Here is a 25235-nt window from a genome sequence, read left to right as displayed (position 1 = left end):
GCATGTGCGGTCCACAGGCTCGCCTCCCCTCTCACCTAGTCAGTGCGGTCCAGGAGTACGGTGGGCCATAGGTCTGACCGCCTGGGTGTCACCACCGCAGCGCATCGGAGAATGGTGGGCCAGAGGCCCTAGGTCCCCTCTATTCACGGTCCGGGGGGCCTCCCCATGTCTTCACCACAGCCGAGGAGAGTGGCGGGCCGTAGGCTCAAGGATCCCCTCTCCTCCAGGCATGCCGGCCGCGTGTAACATTGGGGGGCGGAGCTAACGACGCGGCGTGACGTGGTGACGTCAGGCGCCGCAGAAACCCGGAAATGAATGGGAGATTTAAAAATGAAAGCCCTCCGACAAGTTTCCACAGGCAGGACACCTTCAGAGAAGGATTATCCTGACAAGCAAGGCTGGTTATCGCTAATCTGCATTATGACAACCAGAGACACAGAGGTGGAAGCCCTGCAAACCGTAAGTGTTACTTATGCAGGTGCACTATGCCCAAATGTATGGGGGTGATCCCTTATGTGCATGTATATATCATTGCAGGACAGGGAGTCCACCAAGACTAAACCGGACCCTAAGAAAAAGCATAGGAAATGCGCCCTGTGCTTTAAGAAACTTGATGAGACGTACAAAAAGCCATTATGCTCTGATTGTACAGCTAAGATCCTTACGGACGAGCAGTCAGCGTTTAGGGAAGACATAAGGTCCCTGGTTAGGGAGGAGGTCCGGGCGTCAATCTCCAGCCTCCCCCCAGCCCAGCGGGAGAGAAGGGCCGCCAAAAGGGCTAATCATGTACTGCTGACAAGCTCTGGCTCTGAACAGTCACTGGGTGAGCTTTCGGAGGGGGGAATTGTTCGACCCCCCCCCCCCCCCCCCCGACTCTAAAGATGAGAACAAAAAATATTAATTCTCATCAAGTGACCTGGACGACTTGATTAAAGCGGTCAGGAATACTATGAAAGTGGAGAAAGTGGTCGAAACAAGGTCCGTACAGGACGATATCTTTGGGGGGCTTAGACCAAGAAACCAGATCGTCTTCCCGGTAAATACCACCCTGAAAAAGGTGATCGCTGATGAGTGGGCTTGTGCGGACAAACACCTCTACCTACCCCGCGAATATAAAGAGAGACTCCGTTTCGTGGAGGAGGATGTGCGCATCTATGAAGATGTTCCTAAGGTGGATGCGCAGGTGGCCAGGATGGCCAAGAAGACAGCCCTTCCATTTGAAGACTCGTCACATCCCAAAGACCCTATGGATAATAAAGTGGACGCCTTAATGAAACGCGCCTGGCAAACAACAGCTTATAATTTAGAGTCCAACATTGCGGCTACCTCCGTGGCAAGGTCAATGTTCCTCTGGCTAGGTGAGCTGGACAACCAGGTCAGACAGAGAGCTCCCAGAGACGCAATACAGGAGTGCATACCCCTGCTGAAGTTGGCAATAGGTTTCCTGCCAGATGCTTCTGCTGAATCTATGAGGCTGGCGTGGCGAGGCGGGCGGTGTGGCTGAAAACATGGAAGGCTGATGCGGCATCCAAGGGAAGGCTGTGCAACATTCCTTTCCATGGCCAACACATCTTCGGCGCGGACCTGGAGGAAATCCTCAAAAAGGCAACTGACAAGACGCACAGTTTTCCTGACCAAACGAGGACCGGACTTCCCCTCAGACGACAGCCATCCTTCAGACCCTACCGGGGGAAAGGGAAGACGGGCCGCTGGTCCTACCCCAAAGGTGGCAGGGGTAAGACGGAAAGAACTTCTACCCCCGTAAAGGATTACCGGGTGGGGGGTAGACTATTAAGGTTTTCCCAGGAATGGCAACATATCACGGGCAGCCCGTGGGTTCTGCAGCTCATATCCCAGGGGTATAGGATAGAGTTCTTCACTCGGCCCCCAAATAACTTTAGAGTTACCCCCGTGCAATCCCCTGCTCTGCAGGATATTTTCAGGAGCGAAATTGCCAATTTGCTACAAATGGGGGCGGTAATCCGGGTCCCCACGGTAGAGCAGGGCTCTGGATTCTATTCGCCCCTCTTCCTTATTAAAAAACCAAATGGCAGCTACCGGATGATCCTCAACCTGAAAGGCCTAAACAAATACATTACCTATAAGAGGTTTAAAATGGAAACTGTCAGGTCAGCAGTAACTCTAATTAGAAGAGGGGACTTTATGAGCACGGTCGATCTGAAGGATGCGTACTACCACGTCCCAATCCTGCCGGAACATCACAAGTACCTGCAATTTGCGATCAGGATAGGAAGTTGTGTGTGCCACTTCCAGTTTCAGTGTCTACCATTTGGCATTTCTACGGCACCCAGAGTTTTTTCCAAAATAGTGGCAGAGATGGTGGCGCATCTTCATGTATCAGGCGTTACCATGATCCCCTATCTGGACGATTTCCTAGTAATAGGATCCTTGCCAAAGACCCTCAAAGAGGATACCGCTCGAGTCATCTCCCTATTCCAGAGACTCGGGTGGGTGATAAACTTCCCCAAATCTAGTCTCCTTCCCGAGACATGCAAAGCCTTCCTGGGGGTGCGAATAAACTCAGAGTCGCAGTCCTTATCCTTGCCCCCACCCAGGCAGGAAAGCCTTAGGCAGACAGCCCAAAGATGCGGCCAGAAGAGACGAATAACAATTAGGGATGCGATGAGACTCCTGGTCCTTATGACTTCATGTATCAACATTATTCCATGGGCCCAGGCACACTCAAGATGGCCCACTCCAGAGGGCCATCCTGGGCAACTGGGATGGGCTAACAACCTCCCTGGACACCAGGGTGCCCATGTCACCATCGGTCACATGGTACCTTCGCTGGTGGAGGTCAACACACAACTTAGAAGCAGAGTCCCCGTGGGTGGCGGAGCCCTTCGTTTGTGTGGTCACAGACGCAAGCCAGTTTGGCTGGGGAGCGCAAGTAGGACAGCGCCTGCTGCAGGGCGAATGGGGTCCAGGGTTGAGAAGCCAGACCTCAAATTTCAGAGAACTTAGGGCCATCTGGGAGGCACTACGCAGAGCTCAGGATACCCTAAGGAATAAACACGTTAAGATCTTCTCTGATAATATGACCGCTGTTTCCCTTATTCGCAACGAGGGATGCACCAGGAATTTCCACTTACTGAAATTGACAGCCCGGATTTTCCTATGGGCCGAGGCTACGGTACAGTCCCTGACGGTGGTCCATCTCAAAGGGTCTCAGAACTTAACAGCCGACTTTCTCAGAAGAAGACGCCTAGACCCCGGGGAATGGTCCCTGAACTACGAGAATTTCAACACATTATAGACACCTGGGGCAGGCCACAGGTGGACCTATTTGCGAACAGTCGAAATACAAAATGCCCTGTTTACTTTTCCCTAGATCCGAGGGACAGGGCCAAGGGGATAGACGCCTTTTCCCAGAATTGGGACATCGGTCTGGCCTACGCCTTCCCACCCATTCCCCTGATCCCAAGGGTCTTGCAGAAGGACCAGCAAAGCCACATGACTCTCATCCTAATCGCCCCATACTGGGAAAAACAGGCATGGCTTCCAGTGCTCCTAAGACTAGCCATCGCGGAGCCAATCCGCCTTCCAGCCAGGAAGGACCTCCTAGCGCAGGGCCCAGTGTTGTGCCCCAATTTAGAGAGGCTGAACCTTGCAGTGTGGATATTGAGGAACAGACGCTACTGAGGCAAGGTCTGTCCAACAGAGTTATCGCAACTCTACGCCAGTCCCGCAAACCGGTTACTTCAGCCATCTACAATAAAATATGGAAAAGGTTCTCCTACTGGAGGGGGCTGGAAGTCTCCAATCTTGACACCTCGGTGGCGGAGATCTTGGACTTCCTCCAGGAGGGTCTAGATAAAAACCTAAGACCAGGGACCCTAAAGGTACAGGTTTCGGCCCTCTTGGCCATTCTAGACCAACCATTAGCAGAACATAGACTGATCCGCAGGTTCATAAAAGCAGCAGAAAGGACGAGGCCAGTAAGCCGCAGTACGGTTCCCCCCTGGGACCTGAACTTAGTTCTCCAGAACCTCTGTAAAACCCCTTTTGAGCCCATTGACCAGATATCAATCAGGTGGCTAACCTTAAAAACCATATTTCTTGTAGCAATCACAACAGCGAGGCGTGTAAGCGAGCTCCAGGCCCTGTCATGTAAAACGCCATATCTATTAGTTCAGGATGATAGGATCATATTAAAGATGGACCCCTTCTTTCTACCGAAGGTAGCCTCAAAATTTCACAGGCAGCAGGAGATTATCCTCCCATCCTTCTTTCAGGATCCCAAAAATGATAAGGAAAGAGATTACCATAGCTCGGACGTAAAGAGGGCCATCCTATGTTACTTAGAGCAGACATCATCCTTTAGGAAGGCTGACCGTCTTTTTGTTCAATTTCAGGGGCCGGGCAGAGGAAGAGCGGCTTCTAGGAGGTCCATTAGCCGCTGGATAAAAACAACAATCCAGCAGGCCTACTCTTCCAGCGATAGACCAGTCACGGAAGGACTCAAGGCCCATTCAACCAGAGCAGTATCCTGCTCCTGGGCAGAGAGAGCCATGGCTACGCCAGATCAAATATGCAGGGCGGCCACATGGTGTAACCTGCATAAGTTTACCAAGCACTATAGGCTGAATACGGACCTCTCCTCCGACCTCTCGTTCGGGAGGAAGGTCTTACAGGCAGTAGTCCCCCCTAGGAAAATAATCTGGTATAACTCCAGGTATGCCATCATGATGATGCTGGGGAAAAGGAGTGAATTTCTTACCGAAAATTCCTTTTTTCCGAGTCATCATGACGGCACTTTATTCCCTCCCAAATAAAAAAAACACACATATATGTCTACGATTATGCGGGTACGGATATGTAGCCCAAAGGCTCCTATATAGGACTTTTTATGCGATAATTCTTGCATAATATCCTTTGTTAAAGTTCGGGTGAGCTACCCTCCTAATTATGTTCAAATGAAATTAACCATGTTATTTTTGTCTTGGAGCAAATAAAATATCTTCCTTGGTTAACCACGACATGTCCATGTAAGTAATTTAGAAGACACTGGAGAATGGGAGACAGGAGGAGCCTTTTGAAGTCTCTTGCTTCCTGTCCCTACAAGGTCAAGGTGCAACCTCCAGGTATGCCGTCATGATGACTCGGAAAAAAGGAATTTTCGGTAAGAAATTCACTCCTTTTCTCTCACGTTACCTCAGCTATCCAGGGCACTGCAATGGGATTTTTTTATGTACCGTGTGTAGGTTCCTGGGAGCCACCCATGCTGTGGGTGCACACAGACTTCCCATAGCAGAGTTGTACCTGCCTGGCACTATGAAAAAAACCCAGACTAACTAGGGCATGGAGTGTGGGCCGAAGCCAACATGTATTTTCTCTCACGTTACCTCAGCTATCCGGGGCACTGCAATGGGATTTCTTTATGTACCGTCTGTGGGTTTCCCTAGCCACCCATGCTGTGGGTGCACACAGACTTCCCATCGCGGAGTTGTACCTGCCTGGCACTATGAAAATAACCCAGACTGATTAGGGCATGGAGTGTGAGCCGAAGCCAACATGTATTTTCTCTCACGTTACCTCAAGTACCCGGGGCACTGCAATGGGATTTCTTTATGTACCGTCTGTGGGTTCCTGGGAGCCACCCATGCTGTGGGTGCACACAGACTTCCCATAGCGGAGTTGTACCTGTCTGGCACTATGAAAATAACCCAGACTGACCAGGGCATGGAGTGTGGGCTGAAGCCAACATGTATTTTCTCTCACATTATCACAGCTATCCGGGGCACTGCATTGGGACAAACAAGAGGAGCGATACAGCGCTAATGAGACGTTCACAGCTATGCTAGCATTGGAGTCCGCTCTATGCCCGCAATTGCTGAGGGTTTGTGCTGAGACCTATGTCCTCAGCGCAGTGAAAGTCTGCCATGTTTGGGCACTCTGATTTCTTTATGTGTACTGTCTTTAAGTTCCTTGGGCCCACCCATTCTGTGGATGCACACTGACTTCCCATAGAGGTGTTTTACCTGTCTGTCCCCAAAACACTGACAGGCTTGGGTAGGGTGCAGAGTGCAAATGGTTTACCCCTTGCGTTGTCGATGAGGTATCCGACACCCAAACATAATGAGTAGTGTGTGAACACATAGATTCCCCATTGCTATGTCACTCGCAGCACCTTGGGCCACACAAGGTGTTTGCTGGGACCAAGCCTAGCCAAGTGCCCGCTCACATCCTTTCAGCACAGGCTACAGTGGGTCCTGGTCATAGTTTCTTGGCCTTGTGAGGCCACCTCCTCCTCCTGCTTGGGGTCAGGGGGTCAGCATTGCGCATCATGTATTTTCTCTCGTGTTACCACAGTTATCTGAGAAACTCGTTTGGGCCACAGGAAAGGAGCGTAACTGCATTAATGAGATGGAGCCCGCTTCATGCCTACGATTGCTGAAGCTGTGAGCCGAGGCCTATGTCCCAGGGGAACTGCAACGGCACGAGGTTGGGCCTGTGGAACTTTTTCCTGGCTAATCCAGTCTTTGGAGCGGTGAAAGAAAATGTAAGTAATTTAATGAGACCTTCACAGGTGTACTAGCATTGAAGTCCGCTTCATGTCTACGATTGCTGAAGCTGTGGGCTGAGGCCTATGTCGTCGGCGCAGTGTAAGTCTGCTATGTTTGGCCACTCTGATTTCTTTATTGTTCATGTCTTGGGTTGCCTAGGACCCACCTATGCTGTTGGTGCACACAGACTTCCCATAGCGGTGTTTGACCTGTCTGGCACAAAGACACTGACTGACTTGGGTGGGGGGCAGATGGCTTTCCCCTTACGGTGTCATTGAGCTATCCGACACCTAGACAGAATGAATACTGTGTGGGCACATAGATTCCCCATAGCTATGTAACTCATGCCCACGTTTGCAGCTCCTGATGGAGGTTGGCATTTTATTGGAATGAAGATCGAACGTCAATTTCTCATTGATTCTCTACAGCATTGTGGGCTATCACCCCCCCCCCTTTAAAGAGGGTCGCTACCTGGCCCTGCCAACCCTCTGCAGTGTGTGCCTCCGGTTCCTCCTCATTGCAGACGCACTTATAAATAGACATGAGGGTGGTGTGGCTATGAAGCCAGCGTGTGGCATGAGGGCAGCTGAAGGCTGCGCAGGGACACTTTTGTGTGCGCTGTGTACGCTGGGTCGTGCGGGGGGTTGGGCAGCATGTAACCCAGGAGAAGAGGCAGCGGTGTGTCCCACAGGCAGTGATTGTGCTTTGTTGGAGGTAGTGTGGTGCTTAGCTAAGGTGTGCCTTGCTAATGAGGGTTTGTCTGAAGTAAAAATTGTTAGGGGGGGCTCACTCTTGCCACTATTGTGGCTTAATACTGAGACCTGGGAACCTGAGATGCAGCCCAGCATGTTGCCCCTCGCCTGCCCTATCCGTTTCTGTGTCGTTTCCATCACTTTCGTAGGTTTTCCAGATTTTCACAAATGAAAACCTTAGCAGAGCATGGGTCATATACAAAAATACTCAAGTCGCCCATTGACTTCAATGGGGTTCGTTACTCGAAACGAACTCTCAAGCATTGCCGAAAGTTCAACTCGAGCAACGAGCATCCAAGCATTTTGGTGCCCGCTCATCTCTAATTTCAAGCCAATTTTGGCCTGCAATACCAAGTTTGGCCACTGTTGTGAGAACAGAACTGTCTGCTTCCTGCAGGAGTCAGCTCAGTGCCCACAAAACATTTATCGGTGGGGGTCCTTGGTGACAGACCCTTCCAAACTACTATTGATGACCAATGCTGAGAGTAGACCATCAATAGTTTACAAACGAAGAACCCCTTTAAGGCTGGAATCATATGAGATGGAATTTCTGTGCAGACTTTCCGCATGGAAATACTGCCTGCAATCTTAATCTTGAGACTAAGCAGCAAAGTGGATGAGATTTGCAAAAATCTTGTCCACACGCTGCAGACAGTCCTCTGCGGCCAAGCTGCACGGAAACTAACATGCCACGCAGAATTCAAAGCCGCAGAATATTAATTTGATCGCTGTTTCCGCTGCGGGCTCTCTCCTCTCTATGGGGAGAGATGACGGCAGTAGAATAAGCAGTTTTCAAAACCCCTATCAAATGTCTCTCGGGACTTCAGCTGTGGAAATCTCACAGACTTTCCATGTGGTCTCGTTGCGGACATTCTACAAGATTTCTGCTGGCTTTCTGCTCCATGTGAACCCAGCCTAAAAGGTGTTTTCCAGGACTAAACTATTGGTGATAAGTCCTCAGGATAGATCATTGATAGTTGATCGGTGGGGGTCCACTGTTTGGGATCCCCAATGATCAGCTGGTTGAAGTGATCGTAGAATTAGGGGGAGCACCACTGTCATTTCAACCCTTTCTAGGTACAGCGCCATACATTGTATAGTGGTTGTGCCATGTATTGCAGCTATATTATATTCATTTAAATGAACTGAGTTGCGCTTAGACCATGTGACAGATGTATTTGACATCACAGACCTAAGAACACCACTACTTCTATTGATTACTTATCCTGAGGACAGAATACAAAACAGAAAGGAGTGTGCAAAAATAGCTGACCACAAATCACATGCACATAAAAATCCCAAAATCTTTAACCGCATATACACTAAAACCACTTAAAACCACATATATAGAAACAAGCACTGGTGCTTTGATGCAATACACACATCCACCATAACCCCTCATGCAATGTGAGATGAACTGCAGTCAACTCTCTTCCATTCTGGTCCCAGAACAGAATATTGTGCTGAAACCAGAGGGTTGCTTTAAGACATAAATTCCACAGCTATGCTCCCCCTCAGCCGTTCCCATGAGCACTATGGCCACACCTCCAAATACGTTTACACATTTTCCAATAACAATATTGTCTTGCTATACATGTGTTTTTAGGTGATTTTAGTGTATATGTGGTTTTCTAATAAATTCCTTTGGATTTTTATATTATGCATGTTATTTATGGTCGGCTATATTTGCTCACTCCTTTACTTGTTGTATGCTTTTGTAGTTTAGTTTTAGTAACATAGTATACTAGGCTGAAAAACGACAAATGCCCATTTAGTTCAGCCGGTTTTCATCCCCTTTCCTTGTTGATCTAGAGGAAGGCAAAAAAAAAAAAAACAAGCAAAAGCCAATTTTCCTCATCATGAGGGGGATGCCTTCCAGACTCCATAATGGCAGTCAGAATAATCCCTGTGTGCAGCTGCTTATCACTATGAATTGCGTAGTGCCAGTTATTTCTCATATACATTTCTATTCTGAGGATAGGCCCTTAATAGTTTAGTCTTGGAAACCCGATTTAATTCAGACCCCAGACCAGACCCAAAAAGAAATACAGATCCCAAATTTATGTTAGATCTTAAATCAGACTGCACATCTTATTCAGCCCCATGCTACACCCAAAGTGTAGTTCAGACCATAGATCCCTCCTTTTATTTACTCCCCAATTGGGTTTTGCTCAGGTCTCAGTGGTGGCACTCTGGGTCCTTTCCAGAGGTGATGAAGCTCCAATCCAACAGTGAGGAGTAGAAAGTATAAGGTGGAGATACTGTAGTAATTGGGGCCTTGTAGTCTATTTCAACTGATGACCTATCCTCTGGACAGTAGTTGATGGACGGGGGTCCGCCACTCAGGATCTCAGTCCATCAGCTGATCGTCTGTCCGGCTGTCCAGTATGGTAGGCTAAATGACATTAGTGGACAGGGGAGAAAGTGGAGTCGCTGGCTTCACATCCACTGAGCACTTCCTGCTCCTGCTACTGACATTATTTTCTGTCCCCTTTCATGGAAACTGTACAGGCGCTGGTCACTACAGTAAAGATACTGTTAAACGGGACCATTATTGCCTGAATTATTGTTAGAAAACGTGAATTTGGATGATAGTTATCCCCGTGTACAAGCGGCCACCGACAAGGCACTGAGCAACAAATCTTTCAACTGTCGGCTTTGTAAACAGGGGCCGCTCAATGTTTGAGCAACTCCTGCTAACTGATAATAATCCTCAGCCACTCCAACTCCATTCACTTGAACAACTATCACTTCTGTGTTAAAGCGTAAGAGCGATAATTGCTGGTACGGCTGTGAGGTGCCAACACGCCCAACAGTCATACCGAGTGAACAGACCTTTCCTCGCAGACATTGTGCTTCCACTTTTCTACTAGTACTGCAACTCCATACAACTTAATAGGGAGAATAGCAGCAGCCAAGTGAGAGAGAATACCTAATTGGCTAAGAGAAGTCGGGGGGCCCCAAGATAAACTTTTACACCCATGCCCATAAACCTTTAGTTACACCCCTGCCTAGGAGAGTAACTCTGGAAGGTTATGTGGGATACTGTATATTATGCCTGCGTCTTTGCTACTTGTATGTCTACAATCACCGCACACAAGGAGGCCTCAAATTGTGTAATTCCTCTTACCTGCAAATGATGTAATGTTTGCCAAAATGTCGCTTGTGTTATCTGCAAAAAATGTATATACTTATTGTTGTATTTCATTTCCAGCGCACTTATAATAGAGGTTCACATGCTTAATACCAAGGAAGCAGAGAATACACTAGAATTGTGAAGTTCTAACAACCAGAGTTTACAACTTTTTCCAGTCTGAGGGCCACAATATCAGACTCCATTACACCCAAGGGCCACAATCAGCACATCTGAGACATTTAGAGCATCTCAGCAGTAGAGGCTATATAAGTCTGACATGTGGGGGTTTCACCTTTGCGACTCTCACCAATCAGTAGGCTAGGCTTTCCCTCCACACTCTAGGGAAGAGGTGGCCACACTTGCACACGGCTCTCTACACTGTCGCTGAAGGGAGTTACGGAAACATGGGAGCTCTTCTTCAGAGTTCTGATCCTGCAGATATGCCATAAAGGTCTTAGAGTGCTTAAGAGGATATTCCTAAGTAAAACTGGTGCTTAGTGTTCTACTTAGTACAATGAATGACTCTGGGATGTAAAGAGCATCAAAGAGGGCATATGAGTGGTTGTTCGCACCAGGCATAACCCAGCAACTGTTTTACCTGGATTGCCCCTTAAGCGGCTTCAAATAGACCTCGTGCTCCCCGACATTTCTCCTCATTAAGGCCAGATTCACACGGCAGAAGTATATTTCTGTGGTGCCCAAATGCTGTGAGTTTGTGTGGCCGAAATGCAAACATCCGTGTGTTTCAACCGCTTGAGTGTTTTCTTACAAATGCACGACAAATATATAGCCACAAAATCTCATTCATTTCTGCCCATGTGCTTTACGAATACAGAGGTTTCCTGTGTTTGCGGTACGTCTGCACAAGCACATTGATTTCCATGGGCTCTTGCACTGCACAGATGCGCAAAAAATAGAGTTTTGCACATCCAAAACACCATGTGAATGAACCATTGAAAGCAATGGCTTCTATTCTCTGCAAATTGTGCACAAATACAGCCACATGAATCTGCCTTAACAGTGCTAGTTATGCAGTGTCCGCCATAGCAGTGCTACACACAGTGTCCCCCATAATAGTACAAGCTATACAATACACTCCATAATAGTTTACCATACAGTGTGCCCCACAGCAGTACCAGCTATACAGTACACCCCATAACAGTATCAACCATAAACAGTAGTATCCCCATAACACTACCAGCCATGCAATGCCCCATAGTGGCAACAGTCAGTGCTGCCCATAACAACGCCAACCTTACAATATTCCCCATAACAGTCCTACTGTCCTACCCCTAAGAGTACCAGCGCTTTTCTGAATTTAATAAGCTAAAAGCGCAAAAATTGATCTCTTATGGCCCTCGAGGTCTTAATTTGTGGAAATAAAACTCCTGCTTCGGACGTAAGAATATGTTGTGAACCCATGAGCAGCTCATCTCCTCAGCAGACATGTTCATGAATATCACTTAGCACTCAGGATATATACCGCACATCAGAAAGGGCCATAAAAATGTGCAATTGAGAACATTTCTTGCAGCTCCCTCCAGTGTACCTGTAAAGTGGGGATCCTCCACTGTCCACCTGAACCATGGCGTCTTCAGGTTCTCATTCCACAAAGCTTCTCCTAAATGGAAAACAACAATATTCTGTCCGTGATCAACATTACAAGCAGTTAGAGCCTCGAAGGGAGGAAGTCACATCAGCTACTGTACCTGTAATGTTTCGGAAGCTGTCAGCTGAGCTATTCATACCGGTGTAGTGGGAAGCTTGAGTGTTTCCTGGAGACCTTATTCTTGTACTCTTAGCAGTTTAAGACACGCTCATCACACGACACATTATGTATTCAACCGCCAGTGTTAAGGCCCATTTATATGCAACAATTATCGCTCAAAATTTGTTTGAAAGAGTGAGCAATAATCGTTACTTGTAAATACGCGGCCATCGCTCGCTGTTCATTCACGGGCCGTTTATCTCTTAATTTTAGGCTGTATAAATATAGTTGTTAGTTTGTTCGCTTTTCATTTGGTTTAAATGACTTTTGTTCAGTTGTTCAGTCTTTCAAACGACTTGAGAGGAGGGGTGATTGCTGATAGTTTGCCATGCTAAACACAATGACTACTTGCTTCAGGCCCTTTTACATGGGACGATTATCGTTCTGGTTGCTCAGGCTCCAGCGCTCCTGTGGGGTTTTGAGCGTTAATCATCCCGTGTAAAAGCATGCAGAGACTGAATGAGAATCATCCAGTCAATCAGTTTTCATCATGCTTAAAACCTCAAACGACGATCGTTCAGTGTAAGCAGCGGATGGTCATTACTGAAGGGCCGCTGCTTACAGAGAATGGAGAGGGGCGGGCGGAGAGCGGGGAGAGAACTCTTTTCTAGCTGACCCGCCTCCCTGACGGCCTACGCTGTGAGGGATCCAGCGATACTCGCTCCTGTGTAACGGCTCGGGCGTGAGCATACATGGGGACTGACACTTGTTCTGTGTAAATAGTCATGTAGCAGAAGACAATGGCTTTTTTCACACTAATTAAAAACCTGGCTTGGGATTCTTGGCATGAACACACGCCCACCTGAGCAAGCAACAGATATAGTGTTTAATGAGGGAAATGGAGAGGATTTCAATCGCTTACCTGTAAGTGTAAATGCTCAGCATTTCAAAGCAAAAAGGCTGTTAATTCAATCGTTAGTTCGTGTGTTCATTCAAACAACAATCATTGCACATAAATGGGCTTTTAGACTGTAACTTTGTAATGATGTGTTACTTTTTCTATTGGGGCATGTCCACTGTTATTGGACTATTATACCTTTATGTGTTCTACTTTTTGCAATAAAACACTCCTGTGAGTGGGCTACTTCTTCCGAAAAGCTTTGGAACAACACTTATATGCTCCCTGTTGTGTTCTTCTCCGATGCACTGACAATTAGGCACATCTGGCTTATGAGGCTTTGATACCCCTTGAGTATCACCTAAATAAAGAGATTACTCCACCACACCTTGTATATACAGCATGTAATATATATTAGAGAGGTCTGCTGTGCGGAAACATATCAGCACATAACTGTTTGTTACACGGTTCCTAAGGGCACACTTTTTTTAAAAAGTTTTTAAACATGACTCTACAGGAAAGTGTGTCTTTACCTAAACTTTTACATAGGGCTGCTACTGTTCATGCTCAAGGCAGGGTCCCATTCAAAATTTTGCTTTTCCAGTTAAGCCAATGCCTAGTTGGTCTATCTATTTTTCTTGATGACTCTGTCAGCATGATCTACTCAGTCATTCCAGCTACCACCTATAGGTGCAGGCAGGTTCTTCTACAATACCACATTATTTCCTTGTATTCTCCTATTACCCTACATTGGAGTCAATAGGAGTTGTTGAATGATCATGCATATCATTGCCCTGGCTGTTATATTGTACCTTCAGGGGGCGGTGCAATGCTGCTGGGAGGAAGTTCCACTCCTTCATCATTTAACATCTGTCCAAAGAAACTTTTACCATAGTTTCCTAAGAGACAAATACAAAACAAAATACATTATAAATTCTGTGGACCAAAATGATGAGAAATTAGCGGCCATAAAATATATATCCAAAATCTAGAAACTTTTCTATCTGCATTTCCTGCTACAATGAATGTGATTGGCGAAGTAGCACAGACTTCGTGTTTTAAACCACAAATGAAGCACTCTGTATTCTCTGTCTTTTTGGTGGATTGTAACTCAGTTGTAAAGTTTACAGAACCTCCAGTTACCCAAAGTCCCACCTTAAAGGGAACCAGTTATAAACATTGCGCCCCATTAACTAGGTAATGGGGCTCAATAGTCAGGGAACATGGTGTCTGGGCAGGCATTTTCTATAATCAATGCGCGCCAGCAGCGTGACTCCTCTCTGGCCACTAATCTTTATGGAGTGCTTGCGCACAGAGGGACCAGAAAAGAGTCAAACTACTGGCTTGCATAGACTTCAGGGGCCAATAGGGCAAGAACTAGGTGCCATGGGAGTATATAACATACCTCACCAGACACCCCGTTCTCTGACCGTTGAGCCCCTTAACCTTTCGGTATACAAGTGATTGGAGATGAACAAGCAGAAGCCCGGGCAGCCCAGTAGTCAGATATTTCATGTGGAAAATACAGCACTGTAGTTTCATTTATGATAACAATAATTATTAACCCCTTAAGGATCAACAGTTTTGCCATTTTCATTTTTCATTTTTTCCTCCCTGCTGTTTCAAAGCCATACCTTTTTAATTTTTCTGTCGACAAAGCCACATGAGGGTTTTTTTTTTCATGGAACAAACTGTATTTTTAGTGCTATTTAATAAGCTGCATAATGTATTGAAAAACTTTAACATATTTTTAAGTTGGGTGAAATTTAAAAAAAAATGCTTTTTTTCCCTAGTTTTATTTTTACAGTGTGAATGGTGCAGCAAAAATAGACTATCATCTTTATTCAGCTAATCAGTACAAATTTGGTGATACTACATTTTTTAAACTTATTATATAACTAGCTGATATACCCGGCGTCGCCCGAGTAATTTGGTACTGGTGTTTATCTGGTGTTCACATGGAAAATCTTATGAAGTCGTGGTTACTTTAGAGATACTGAGGAAAAACATATGTTCACCATTTTGCATAGTTCTCTGCGTTACCCAGGAAACCCCACGTGGAGGCAACCATGCGACGTTTCCTTTATATAAAATGACATCAGGAAGTGAGAGAATTAGATTACGTACATAAAATGTTGACACTAATTCTTTTGCGCTTAGAATTGAATAACCGAGTTGGGACCCATTAACTTTTCCTATTTATGACACAATCAATGCTTGTGCCAAATTTCATGTTTCTATGACATTGGGAAGTGAGAGATTTAGATTATGTACGTAAAATTTGGACGCTAATTCTTTTGCGCATAGAATTGAATAATGGAGTTGGGACCCATTAGCTTTTCCTATTTATGACATAATCAATGCTCGTGCCAAATTTCCCGTTTCTATGACACCAGAAAGTGAGAAAACTACATTCCGCACGTAAAATTTCGACGCCAATTCTTTTGCGCATAGAATTGAATAATCGAGTTGGGTCCCATTAGCTTTTCTTATTTATGACATAATCAATGCTCGTGCCAAATTTCACGTTTCTATGACACCGGAAAGTGAGAAAATTACATTCCGTACATAAAATTTGGACGCTAAGTCTTTTGTGCATAGAATTGAATAATCAATTTGGGACCCATTAGCTTTTCCTATTTATGACATAATCAATGCTCGTGCCAAATTTCACGTTTCTATGACATCGGAAAGTGAGAAAATTACATTCCGTACGTAAAATTTGGATGCTTATTCTTCTGCACATAGAATTGAATAATCAAGTTGGGACCCATTAGTTTTTCCTATTTATGACATAATCAATGCTCCTGCCAAATTTTGAGTTTCTATGACACCGGAAAGTGAAAGAATTAGATTCCGTACATAAAATTTGGACGCTAATTCTTTTGTGCATAGAATTGAATAATCGAGTAGGGACCCATTAAATTTTCCTATTTATGACATATTCAATGCCCATGCCAAATTTTAAGTTTCTATGTGAGAAAATTAGATTCCGTACGTAAGATTTGGACGCTAATTCTTTTGCGCATAGAATTAAAAAATCGAGTTGGGACCCATTAGCTTTTCCTATTTATGACATAATCAATGCTCGTGCCAAATTTCACATTTCTATGACACTGGTAAGTGAGAAAATTACATTCCGTGCGTAAAATTTGGACGCTAATTCTTTTGCGCATAGAATTGAATAATCGAGTCGAGACCCATTAGCTTTTCCTATTTATGACATAATCAATGCTCGTGCCAAATTTCACGTTTTTATGACACCGGGAAGTGAGAGAATTAGATTCCGTACGTAAAATTTGGACACTAATTCTTTGGCGCATAGAATTGAATAATCAAGTTGGGACCTAATAACTTTTCCTATTTATGACATAATCAATGCCCGTGCCAAATTTTAAGTTTCTATGACATTGGGAAGTGAGAGATTTAGATTATAAACGTTAAATTTCGACGCTAATTCTTTTGCGCTAGAATTGAATAATCGAGTTGGGACCCAATTACTTTTCCTATTTAGGAGATAATTTATGCTTTTGCCAAAATTCATATTTCTAAGACATCGGGAAGTTGGAGAACTTTTGGCGAGTCAGTCAGTGAGTGAGTGAGTCAGTGAGGGCTTTCGTCTTTATATATATAGACTAGCTGATATACCCGGCTTCGCCCAAGTTAATTTGGTACTGGTGTTTATCTGGTGTTCACACGGAAATCTTATGAAGTCGTGGTTACTTTAGAGATACTGAGGAAAAACATATGTTCACCATTTTGCATAGTTCTCTGTGTTACCCAGAAAACACCACGTGGAGTTAACCATGCGACGTTTCCTTTATTTAAAATGACATCAGGAAGTGAGAGAATTAGATTCCATAAGTAAAATTTGGACGCTAATTCTTTTGCGCATAGAATTGAACAATCAAGGTGGGACCCATTAGCTTTTCCTATTTATGACATAATCAATGCTCGTGCCAAATTTCACGTTTCTATGAGACCGGAAAGTTAGAAAATTACATTCCGTACGCAAAATTTGGACGCTGATTCTTTTGCGCATAGAATTGAATAATCGAGGTTGGACCCATTAGCTTTTCATATTTATGACATAATCAATGCTCGTGCCAAATTTCACGTTTCTATGAGACCGGAAAGTTAGAAAATTACATTCCGTACGTAAAATTTGGACGCTGATTCTTTTGCGCATAAAAGTGAATAATCGAGTTGGGACTCATTAGCTTTTCCTATTTATGACATAATCAATGCCCGTGCCAAATTTTAAGTTTCTATGTGAGAAAATTACATTCCGTACGTAAAATTTGGACGCTAATTCTTTTGCGCATAGAATTGAATAATGGAGTTGGGACCCATTAGCTTTTCCTCTTTATGACATAATCAATGCTCTTGCCAAATTTCACGTTTCTATGACACCGGAAAGTGAGAAAAATACATTCCGTACGTAAAATTTTGACGCTAATTCTTTTGCGCATAGAATTGAATAATTGATTTGGGACCCATTAGCTTTTCCTCTTTATGACATAATCAATGCTCTTGCCAAATTTCACGTTTCTATGACATTGGAACGTGAGAAGAATACATTCCGTACGTAAAATTTTGACGCTAATTCTTTTGCGCAAAGAATTGAATAATCGAGTTGGGACGCATTAGCTTTTCCTATTTATGACATAATCAATGCTCGTGCCAAATTTTAAGTTTCTATGTGAGAAAATTACATTCCGTACGTAAAATTTGGACGCTTATTCTTTTGCGCATAGAATTGAATAATCAAGTTGGGACCTACTAACATTTCCTATTTATGTCATAATCAATGCCCGTGCCAAGTTTTAAGTTTCTATGACATTGGGAAGTGAGAGATTTAGATTATGTACGTAAAATTTCGACGCCAATTCTTTTGCGCTAGAATTGAATAGTCCAGTTGGGACCCAATTTCTTTTCCTATTTTGGAGATAATCTATGCTCGTGCCAAAATACATGTTTCTACGATATCGGGAAGTCAGTCAGTCAGTCAGTCAGTGAGTCAGTGAGTGAGTCAGTGAGTCAGTGAGTCAGTGAGGGCTTTCAGCTTTATATATATAGATTACTTAAAAAAAAACAAAAAAAACATAAAAAAACATATATATATATATATATATATATATATATATATATATATATATATATATATACTTTTGTTGCCATATTCTGAGACCCTTATTTTTTATTTTTCCATCAGTGAGGGCTCGTTTTTTGTGGTGTGACTTGCAATCAAATAGTTTTATGCACCTAAAAATAGTACCAATAAAAACAACTTATTTTAAAAAAAATTTTAGAAAAAGAAGGAGCGCCTGAAAAAGCTCTTTTCTGGCATTATGTCTTTTGTTTTCTTACAACATTCATCATGTAGGATAAAGCTGCAATACCAATTATATTTATTTTATTTAATAATTTGCTTTGAACTTTTTAATATGTTTATATTTTATGAAATGTTTAAAGTTTTTTTTTTAAGGTTATTGTTTTGACAATAAACTGCAATGATTCCGTATTGCAGTATATTGTATTTTTAACTGTAGTTCTGCTATAGGCGGAGCCTATAGACTACAATATGCGGTAGACTCCAGACTGCCATGTGAACTCATCAGTATACCACAATTGTGTTGTGGGGGTGGAGACCATTTGGGCTCCAGAGGACTCCCCGTCATCCAACTGGCTAGCATCCAACTGGCTACTGTCACATCCAACCTGGATGCAATGGATCTGTCATTCGCAGATATATCACAAATGCAAATGAACAATGACAAAACAAGAATAAAACCATAATATGGGAAACACTGTCCCTATATAACCAAACACAGAGAAGGACCATGTCTAAAAGCAGGGAATTGTCCTGATAAGGACGGTCCTGACTGCATGCCTGCCTTGGCACCTAGTTTACCCTATGTGGGAAAGGGAAGACACAAGAAAATCAAAACTAGAAATGCAAACAGACGCAGTACTTACCTTGAGATGCAGCAAGTAACTCATAGATCCAGGGCCAAGCTCGGATACACGAGGGACATAACAGAGACTTATAAAACACTCTATGAATCTTCCAAGAATCCGGCAGTGCCAACTCATAAGCCACTGGGTTGACAATCTTAGTAACTGGAAAAGGTCCCACAAATCACGGAGCTAATTTTAATGCGGGAACCATTAAATTCAAATTCTTGGAGAACAAATAAACCAGCTGCCCCATAGAAAATGAGTCAGAGACTGTGCGCTTCTTCACATTATTCCTCAGCATAACCCTTTGAGAAGGATTATCAGAGACCGGAGAAGCAGAACAGGAAAAGTGGGGATGATAGCCAATATTACAGAAAAATGGTGAAGTACCAGAAGCAGAATTGGAATGATTATTGATGGCAAACTCGGCCAATGCCAAGAAATCAACCCACTGCTCCTGACGATTGCTGACATACAGCCGGAGGTGCTGAATCAGTTCCTGGTTCATGCTCTCTGTCTGCCCATTAGATTCAGAGTGGAAAGCAGTGGATAAAGACAACCCAACCCCGATGTTCTTACAAAATGCACACCAAAACCGGGCAACAAACTGAACCCCTCGGTGCAACACCACATTGTCAGGAATGCCATGTAACTGTACAACCTGCTTGATGAAAATGGAAGCTAATTGGGGGGCCAACGGTAGCTTCTTTAACGGGACAAAGTGTGCCATTTTAGAAAACCGGTCTACCACTACCCATATGACCGTATGTCCCTGTGAGACAGGTAGATCAGTGACAAAATTCATTGACAGTTGCGACCAAGATCTAGACTTAACCGGTAGTGGCAGAATGGGTCCCTCAGGACATCTCTTAACATTCTTCCCTCGAGCACATACCGAAACGGATCCAACAAAAATTCCTTACACATCTCCAACGTACCACGGATGCCAGGATTACCAGCCAAAACTGATGCATGGACGTCCTCCAGGACAAGTAAATATAAAGCACAGAGTACAACCCATCTACCCGCCGGAAGAGCATCCGGTGCCTCCGATTGAGCCGCCAGGATCTGGCTGGAGATTCCCGATGTCAGTGCCGCCACCACTACCCCAGGGGATAAAATGTTCTCTGGTTGAGAATTCTCAGGTTCAGGCACCCCAAAACTACAGGATAAAGCAGCAGCCTTAACGTTCTTATACCCTGGAACATATGTGACTATAAAATTAAAGCGTGAAAAAATAAAGCCCACCGGGCTTGTCGGGCATTTAGGTGTTTGGCGGACTCCAAATAAGTCAAATTCTTATGATCCATGAGAACAGTAATTTGGTGTCTGGCCCCTTCCAGGAAATGCCTCAACTCCTCAAATGCCCACTTTATAGCCAGCATTTCTCTATTGCCAATATCATAATTTCGTTCTGCTGGACTAAACTTCCTAGAGAAGAAGGCACAGGGCTGCAGATTAGAGAGGGAGGCAGTTCCCTGGGATAGGACAGCACCCACCCCATACTCAGAGGCATCCACCTTCACTACAAATGGACAGTTGAAATTCGGTTGTACAAGTACCGGGGCAGTGGAAAACGCCTTCTTGAGTTGAGCAAAAGCTTTTTTAGCCTCAGTAGACTAGACATTTACCTCAGCCCCCTTCTTGGTAAGGTCAGTCAAAGGTTTAGCCACATTTGAAAAATTCCTAATGAATTTACGGTAAGAACTCCAAACTTACATTTCTCCAGCTTGGCAAACAATTGATGCTCTCAGAGTCGTGGGGGCACCACTGTTACCATGTGGCGGTTGCTGGTCCTCCTGGGGCGGCTGTGTGCGGGGTCCTATGGTCGGGGCACGTCTCCCCAGCTTGTTGTATGGCTGCCGGGGGCGCGGGTGCCTGGCCGGCGTCAGCGGCGTGGTGCTGGTGGCCCACGGCACCGTGAGCGCGCACACCTGTGAGTGCAGCTGCCATGCATGAGCTCCCTTTTATTATGTTCTGTTGGGAGTTGGCTGTCTCCATCTCTCTGCCCCTGGGCAGAGGCTCTTGTTTAAAGGTCGGCCGGAGGCTTTTGTTTAAAGGTCGGCCAAAGACTTGCAATCACTGCTAGTTACTGGTTTCCCTCAGTGTGCTAGCTAGTCTGCCTCTGTTGGTCTCCTCCTTCTGTCATCTTATCTGCTATACTTTGCTATTATCCGCCAGGTTTTTCCATCTGCCTCAGTTCTGCTTAGTATTGTTTGTGTTGGTTATTTACATCTGCCTATTCTGTCGGTATTCTACCCTTTTCATCCAGTTACGCCAGCGTCCCTTTTTCAGTCCCTAGTGAGAGTAAGGACCATCGCCCAGTTGCCCACCTTGGGTTAGCATGGAGTAGAGGCAAGCAGGCAGGGACAGGGGTTGTGGGTGAGATCTAGGGCACCCGGGCGTATCAAGGGTAGTATACTGTAACAACCCCACATAAATGACTTAGATGCGTCTCTCAATCGGCGGAAAAAAAGCTAAAATATTGTCTAAATACAACACCACAAAATTACCCAGAATATCATAAAAAATCGAGTTCATAAATCCCTGGAAGACGGCCAGGGCATTGCACAATCCAAACGGCATTACTAAACACTCAAGGTGCCCGAAAGGAGTATTAAATGCGGTTTTCCATTCATCCCCTTCTCTAATTCTAATCGGGTTATAAGCTTCCCTGAGATCGAGCTTGGAAAACCATCTGACTCCCACAACCTAATTGAGGAGTTCGGGGATAAGGGGAAGGGAATATTGATTTTACTGTAATTTTGTTTAACGCACGATAATCAATACAAGGTCAGAGACCAACATCCTTCTTTTCCACAAAGGAAAAGGCCGGCCCCTGCAGGAGACTCAGAAGGACATATATGCCCCTTGGCCAAACTCTCAGTTATATACTCCTTCATGGCTTCCCGTACGGGGACCGTAACATTAAAGATATCCCCTTTGGGGATCTTACCCCAGGAATGAGATCAATTTTGCAATCCCATTCCCTATGTTGGGGTAATACCTCCGAGAGTCATTTGGAAAACACATCCGCAAACTCCTGTAGGTATTCTGGCAGACCTGAAACCTCACAACTGAAAGAGTGAAGTTGGATAGATGTTAAATGATCTTCACAACCCGCCCCCCACTGTATCAATTCGGAGGTCTTCCAATCAATAACGGGGTTACGAAGACGTAGCCATTGTAGCCCCATTCTGTTAACTGGACACACGGCTAGGCTTGTAATGGAAAGAACACCTTTTTTAAATTGTTTGTTTATATTTCCTGCGCCGTCGCTTAGGGATGACGCAGGTTCTCTTCAGCTCGTACACAATGTACTTACGTATGGGCTGCTGGTATATCTGCGACCATGGAGCACAATGGGCTCTGAGTTGCGTTTTTCCGCAGTAAAATAGAACCTGTTGCGTTCTCTTTTCTGCAAGTGGATTATGTAATTCCGACCCGCTAATGTGGGCAGAATTATGTAATCCGATATATGTGTCTGATCCACATATTGCCACAGATCAAACTCTTGTGAAATCGGCAATTCCTATTCAGTTGTGTGAGACCGACCCAAGGTAGATCACTACCTTTTTATACCATTGGATAATGGCAATCATGTGACTGGGAACCGCTCACTGCAGCCCTCGGTCACTGTTTCAGGCTCTTGGCTTCCTTTAGTAGCCATTAGCAAGGAGATTTTAAATTTCCTTCCTCAGCTTCTGCTCTTGTGTCTGTGATTTTGCCGATGGACACATGCGCAGAAGCTGGGGAAAGGTCCATGGATAAAGATTCCATCAGGGGACATCGCCAAAGGGACTTTAACTTTTTTTAACTTTCATGTGCTTGTCCGTATACATTGGATGACGGTAACCATGTGACCATGAACCAAGTTTCCTGTGAAATCTTCATGCTATCGGTTACTTTTCGTAGCCAGCAGCATGGAGATTTCCCGGGCAATCCTCATCCTCGGTGCATGCGTCTACCATTTTGCCGATGGGCGCATATGTTGAAGCTGGGAACAGTCTGTGGATAAAGATCCCATTGGGGGACAGATCTGGGGACCATAGGTAAATAGTTTCATCTCCCCTCATGGATACGATGAAACAATAATTTTTTAACTTATCAATTAGATAACTACGATCACATGACTGCGGACCGCATACCGCAGCTCCCGATGACATCTCCTTGCTCTTAGCTATTTTAATTAGGGCTCTCCGGGCATTCTGTTTATGCGCCTGATATTTTTTTGGCGACATGCATGCGCTGAAGCTGGCTGCAGGTCCTTGCAGGACCAGATCGCCACTGGACATCGCGGAGGCCAGAGGTGAGTTGTTTCACCTCTCCTCATCGGTCGGACCCACGAGGAGAGATTAAACTTTTCTTAAATTGTATGCGATCGTCATTATTCATTGGATAACAGCGATCACATGACTGGGGAGGGGGGATCTCACACATCGTAGCCCCCGGGGACAGCTCCAGGCTCTTAGCTACCTCCAGCAGCTGATAACAGGAAGCCGTCACACACCCCCGAAACCCGGGGCTTTAGTCTACAGGGCTGGCGTCTAGATTAAAGCCCAGACACCCGGGAAGTGAAAATATGTATAGGTGGTCACTAAGGGTTAAAACGCAATGAAATAATTACAGACACTTGAACATGAGTTACGGGGTCACATGACAAAGCAGTCACCAGCATTGTGGGGACGTCTCACATGTGTTACATCATAGCTAAATATATTATCTACAGCCCTACAAGCAGATATAACAATCCCCGCATCACATGACGAGATCACAGCACAGTATATAAACATCATGCCGGAGGTGTTAAAGGGGTTGTCCCGCGCCGAAACGGGTTTTTTTTTTTCAACCCCCCCCCCCCTCCCCCCATTCGGCGCGAGACAACCCTGATGCAGGGACTTAAAAAAAAAAACAGCACAGCGCTTACCTGAATCCCCGCGCTCCGGTGACTTCTATACTTACCGGTGAAGATGGCCGCCGGGATCCTCTATCTCTGTGGACCGCAGGGCTTCTGTGCGGTCCATTGCCGATTCCAGCCTCCAGATTGGCTGGAATCGGCACGTGACGGGGCGGAGCTACACGGAGCTACACGGAGCCCCATTGAGAACAGAAGAAGACCCGGACTGCGCAAGCGCGGCTAATTTGGCCATTAGACGGCGAAAATTAGTCGGCTCCATGGGAACGAGGACGCTAGCAACGGAGCAGGTAAGTGAAAAACTTCTTATAACTTCTGTATGGCTCATAATTAATGCACAATGTACATTACAAAGTGCATTAATATGGCCATACAGAAGTGTATAGACCCACTTGCTGCCGCGGGACAACCCCTTTAACCACACGCTACCCGAAGCTGCAGTTTCATTACCTTCCATGTATGATGACAACCACAGCGGGCATGATGCTACTTATAGTTCTTTCAGTTATGGAATCACAGAAACGTACCATTCACTGAAAACAAGTAGTTTCACTGGTGTATAAGTGCTGCCCGACATGCGTGATGTACTCTACAAGGAGTGCTGGGGCTAGTAGTGCCCCAAATTGTTATCAATATTTTTATCTGAAAATCACTTTAAGAAGCTAAGAGTCAGCGGCTTACCTTGGATGACCAGTAGTAATATGACAACGGTCCCCGCTAGTCCGCAGCTTCTGGAGGCCATCGCTGCCCTGGCTGTGGGTCACAGTACCATCTCCATGGAAAGGGTGAAATATATAGCATTGTCCAACAGCTGGAGGCGGTAATGAGTGCCCCCCCCCCCCCCCGCTGGACTCTGGCCTGACCCTCCGTAATATTTGTTTAACATTACAAACATTACTAAAGCAAATTCTAACATTTTATGAGCGTAGAAGCATTGCAGGGGTGGCATTGCTTCATGAACAGACGTCTGCTTGATTAGAGCAAGGGCTCCTCCACACTTGCGTTTTTCTTGCCCTTTTTTTTTTTTCACGCGATTTCGCTGCATTTTTTTAAAAAATAGTTTGTTCTTTATTGGTTTTATCTTTGTAAAATATGCAATAAGTAAGAAATATAATCAATATCATGCATATCAGAGAAGAACTGTGGAGGGGACAAATCCTCTAATTTTGTACAATATTACAATAACGGTAGTTTCGTAACATATAGAAACATTTTGTATGCTTCGAAAGTATTTCATTTAAATATGCATATGTTTGCATTTATGTATGATAAAACATTAACATAAAACATGTTTTTGCAAAATACGGACAGGGGTTAGCAGGAGGAAGGAAAGGGAGG

General features: G+C 44.9%; 1 protein-coding gene across 1 annotated transcript in view; it reads right to left on the bottom strand.

Moving 5' to 3' along the window:
• LOC136610916 (uncharacterized) overlaps positions 1–24671 on the bottom strand; it is a 30395-nt gene extending 5724 nt beyond the window's left edge. The window contains exons 1-4 of the mRNA XM_066590108.1: positions 24579–24671; positions 13834–13920; positions 11965–12036; positions 10410–10451 (exon numbers count right to left, since the gene is read on the bottom strand). Coding sequence (XP_066446205.1) covers positions 10410–10451; positions 11965–12036; positions 13834–13920; positions 24579–24639 — 262 coding nt within the window. The 5' untranslated portion in view covers positions 24640–24671. The remainder of the gene's footprint in view (positions 1–10409; positions 10452–11964; positions 12037–13833; positions 13921–24578) is intronic.
• Between the last annotated feature and the right edge of the window lie 564 nt (positions 24672–25235).

This window comes from Eleutherodactylus coqui, chromosome 2 (genome assembly GCF_035609145.1).
Source record: "Eleutherodactylus coqui strain aEleCoq1 chromosome 2, aEleCoq1.hap1, whole genome shotgun sequence".
NCBI lineage: Eukaryota > Metazoa > Chordata > Amphibia > Anura > Eleutherodactylidae > Eleutherodactylus > Eleutherodactylus coqui.
The sequence above is the reverse complement of the archived record's forward strand: the minus strand, read 5'-3'. Positions and strand labels throughout refer to the sequence as shown.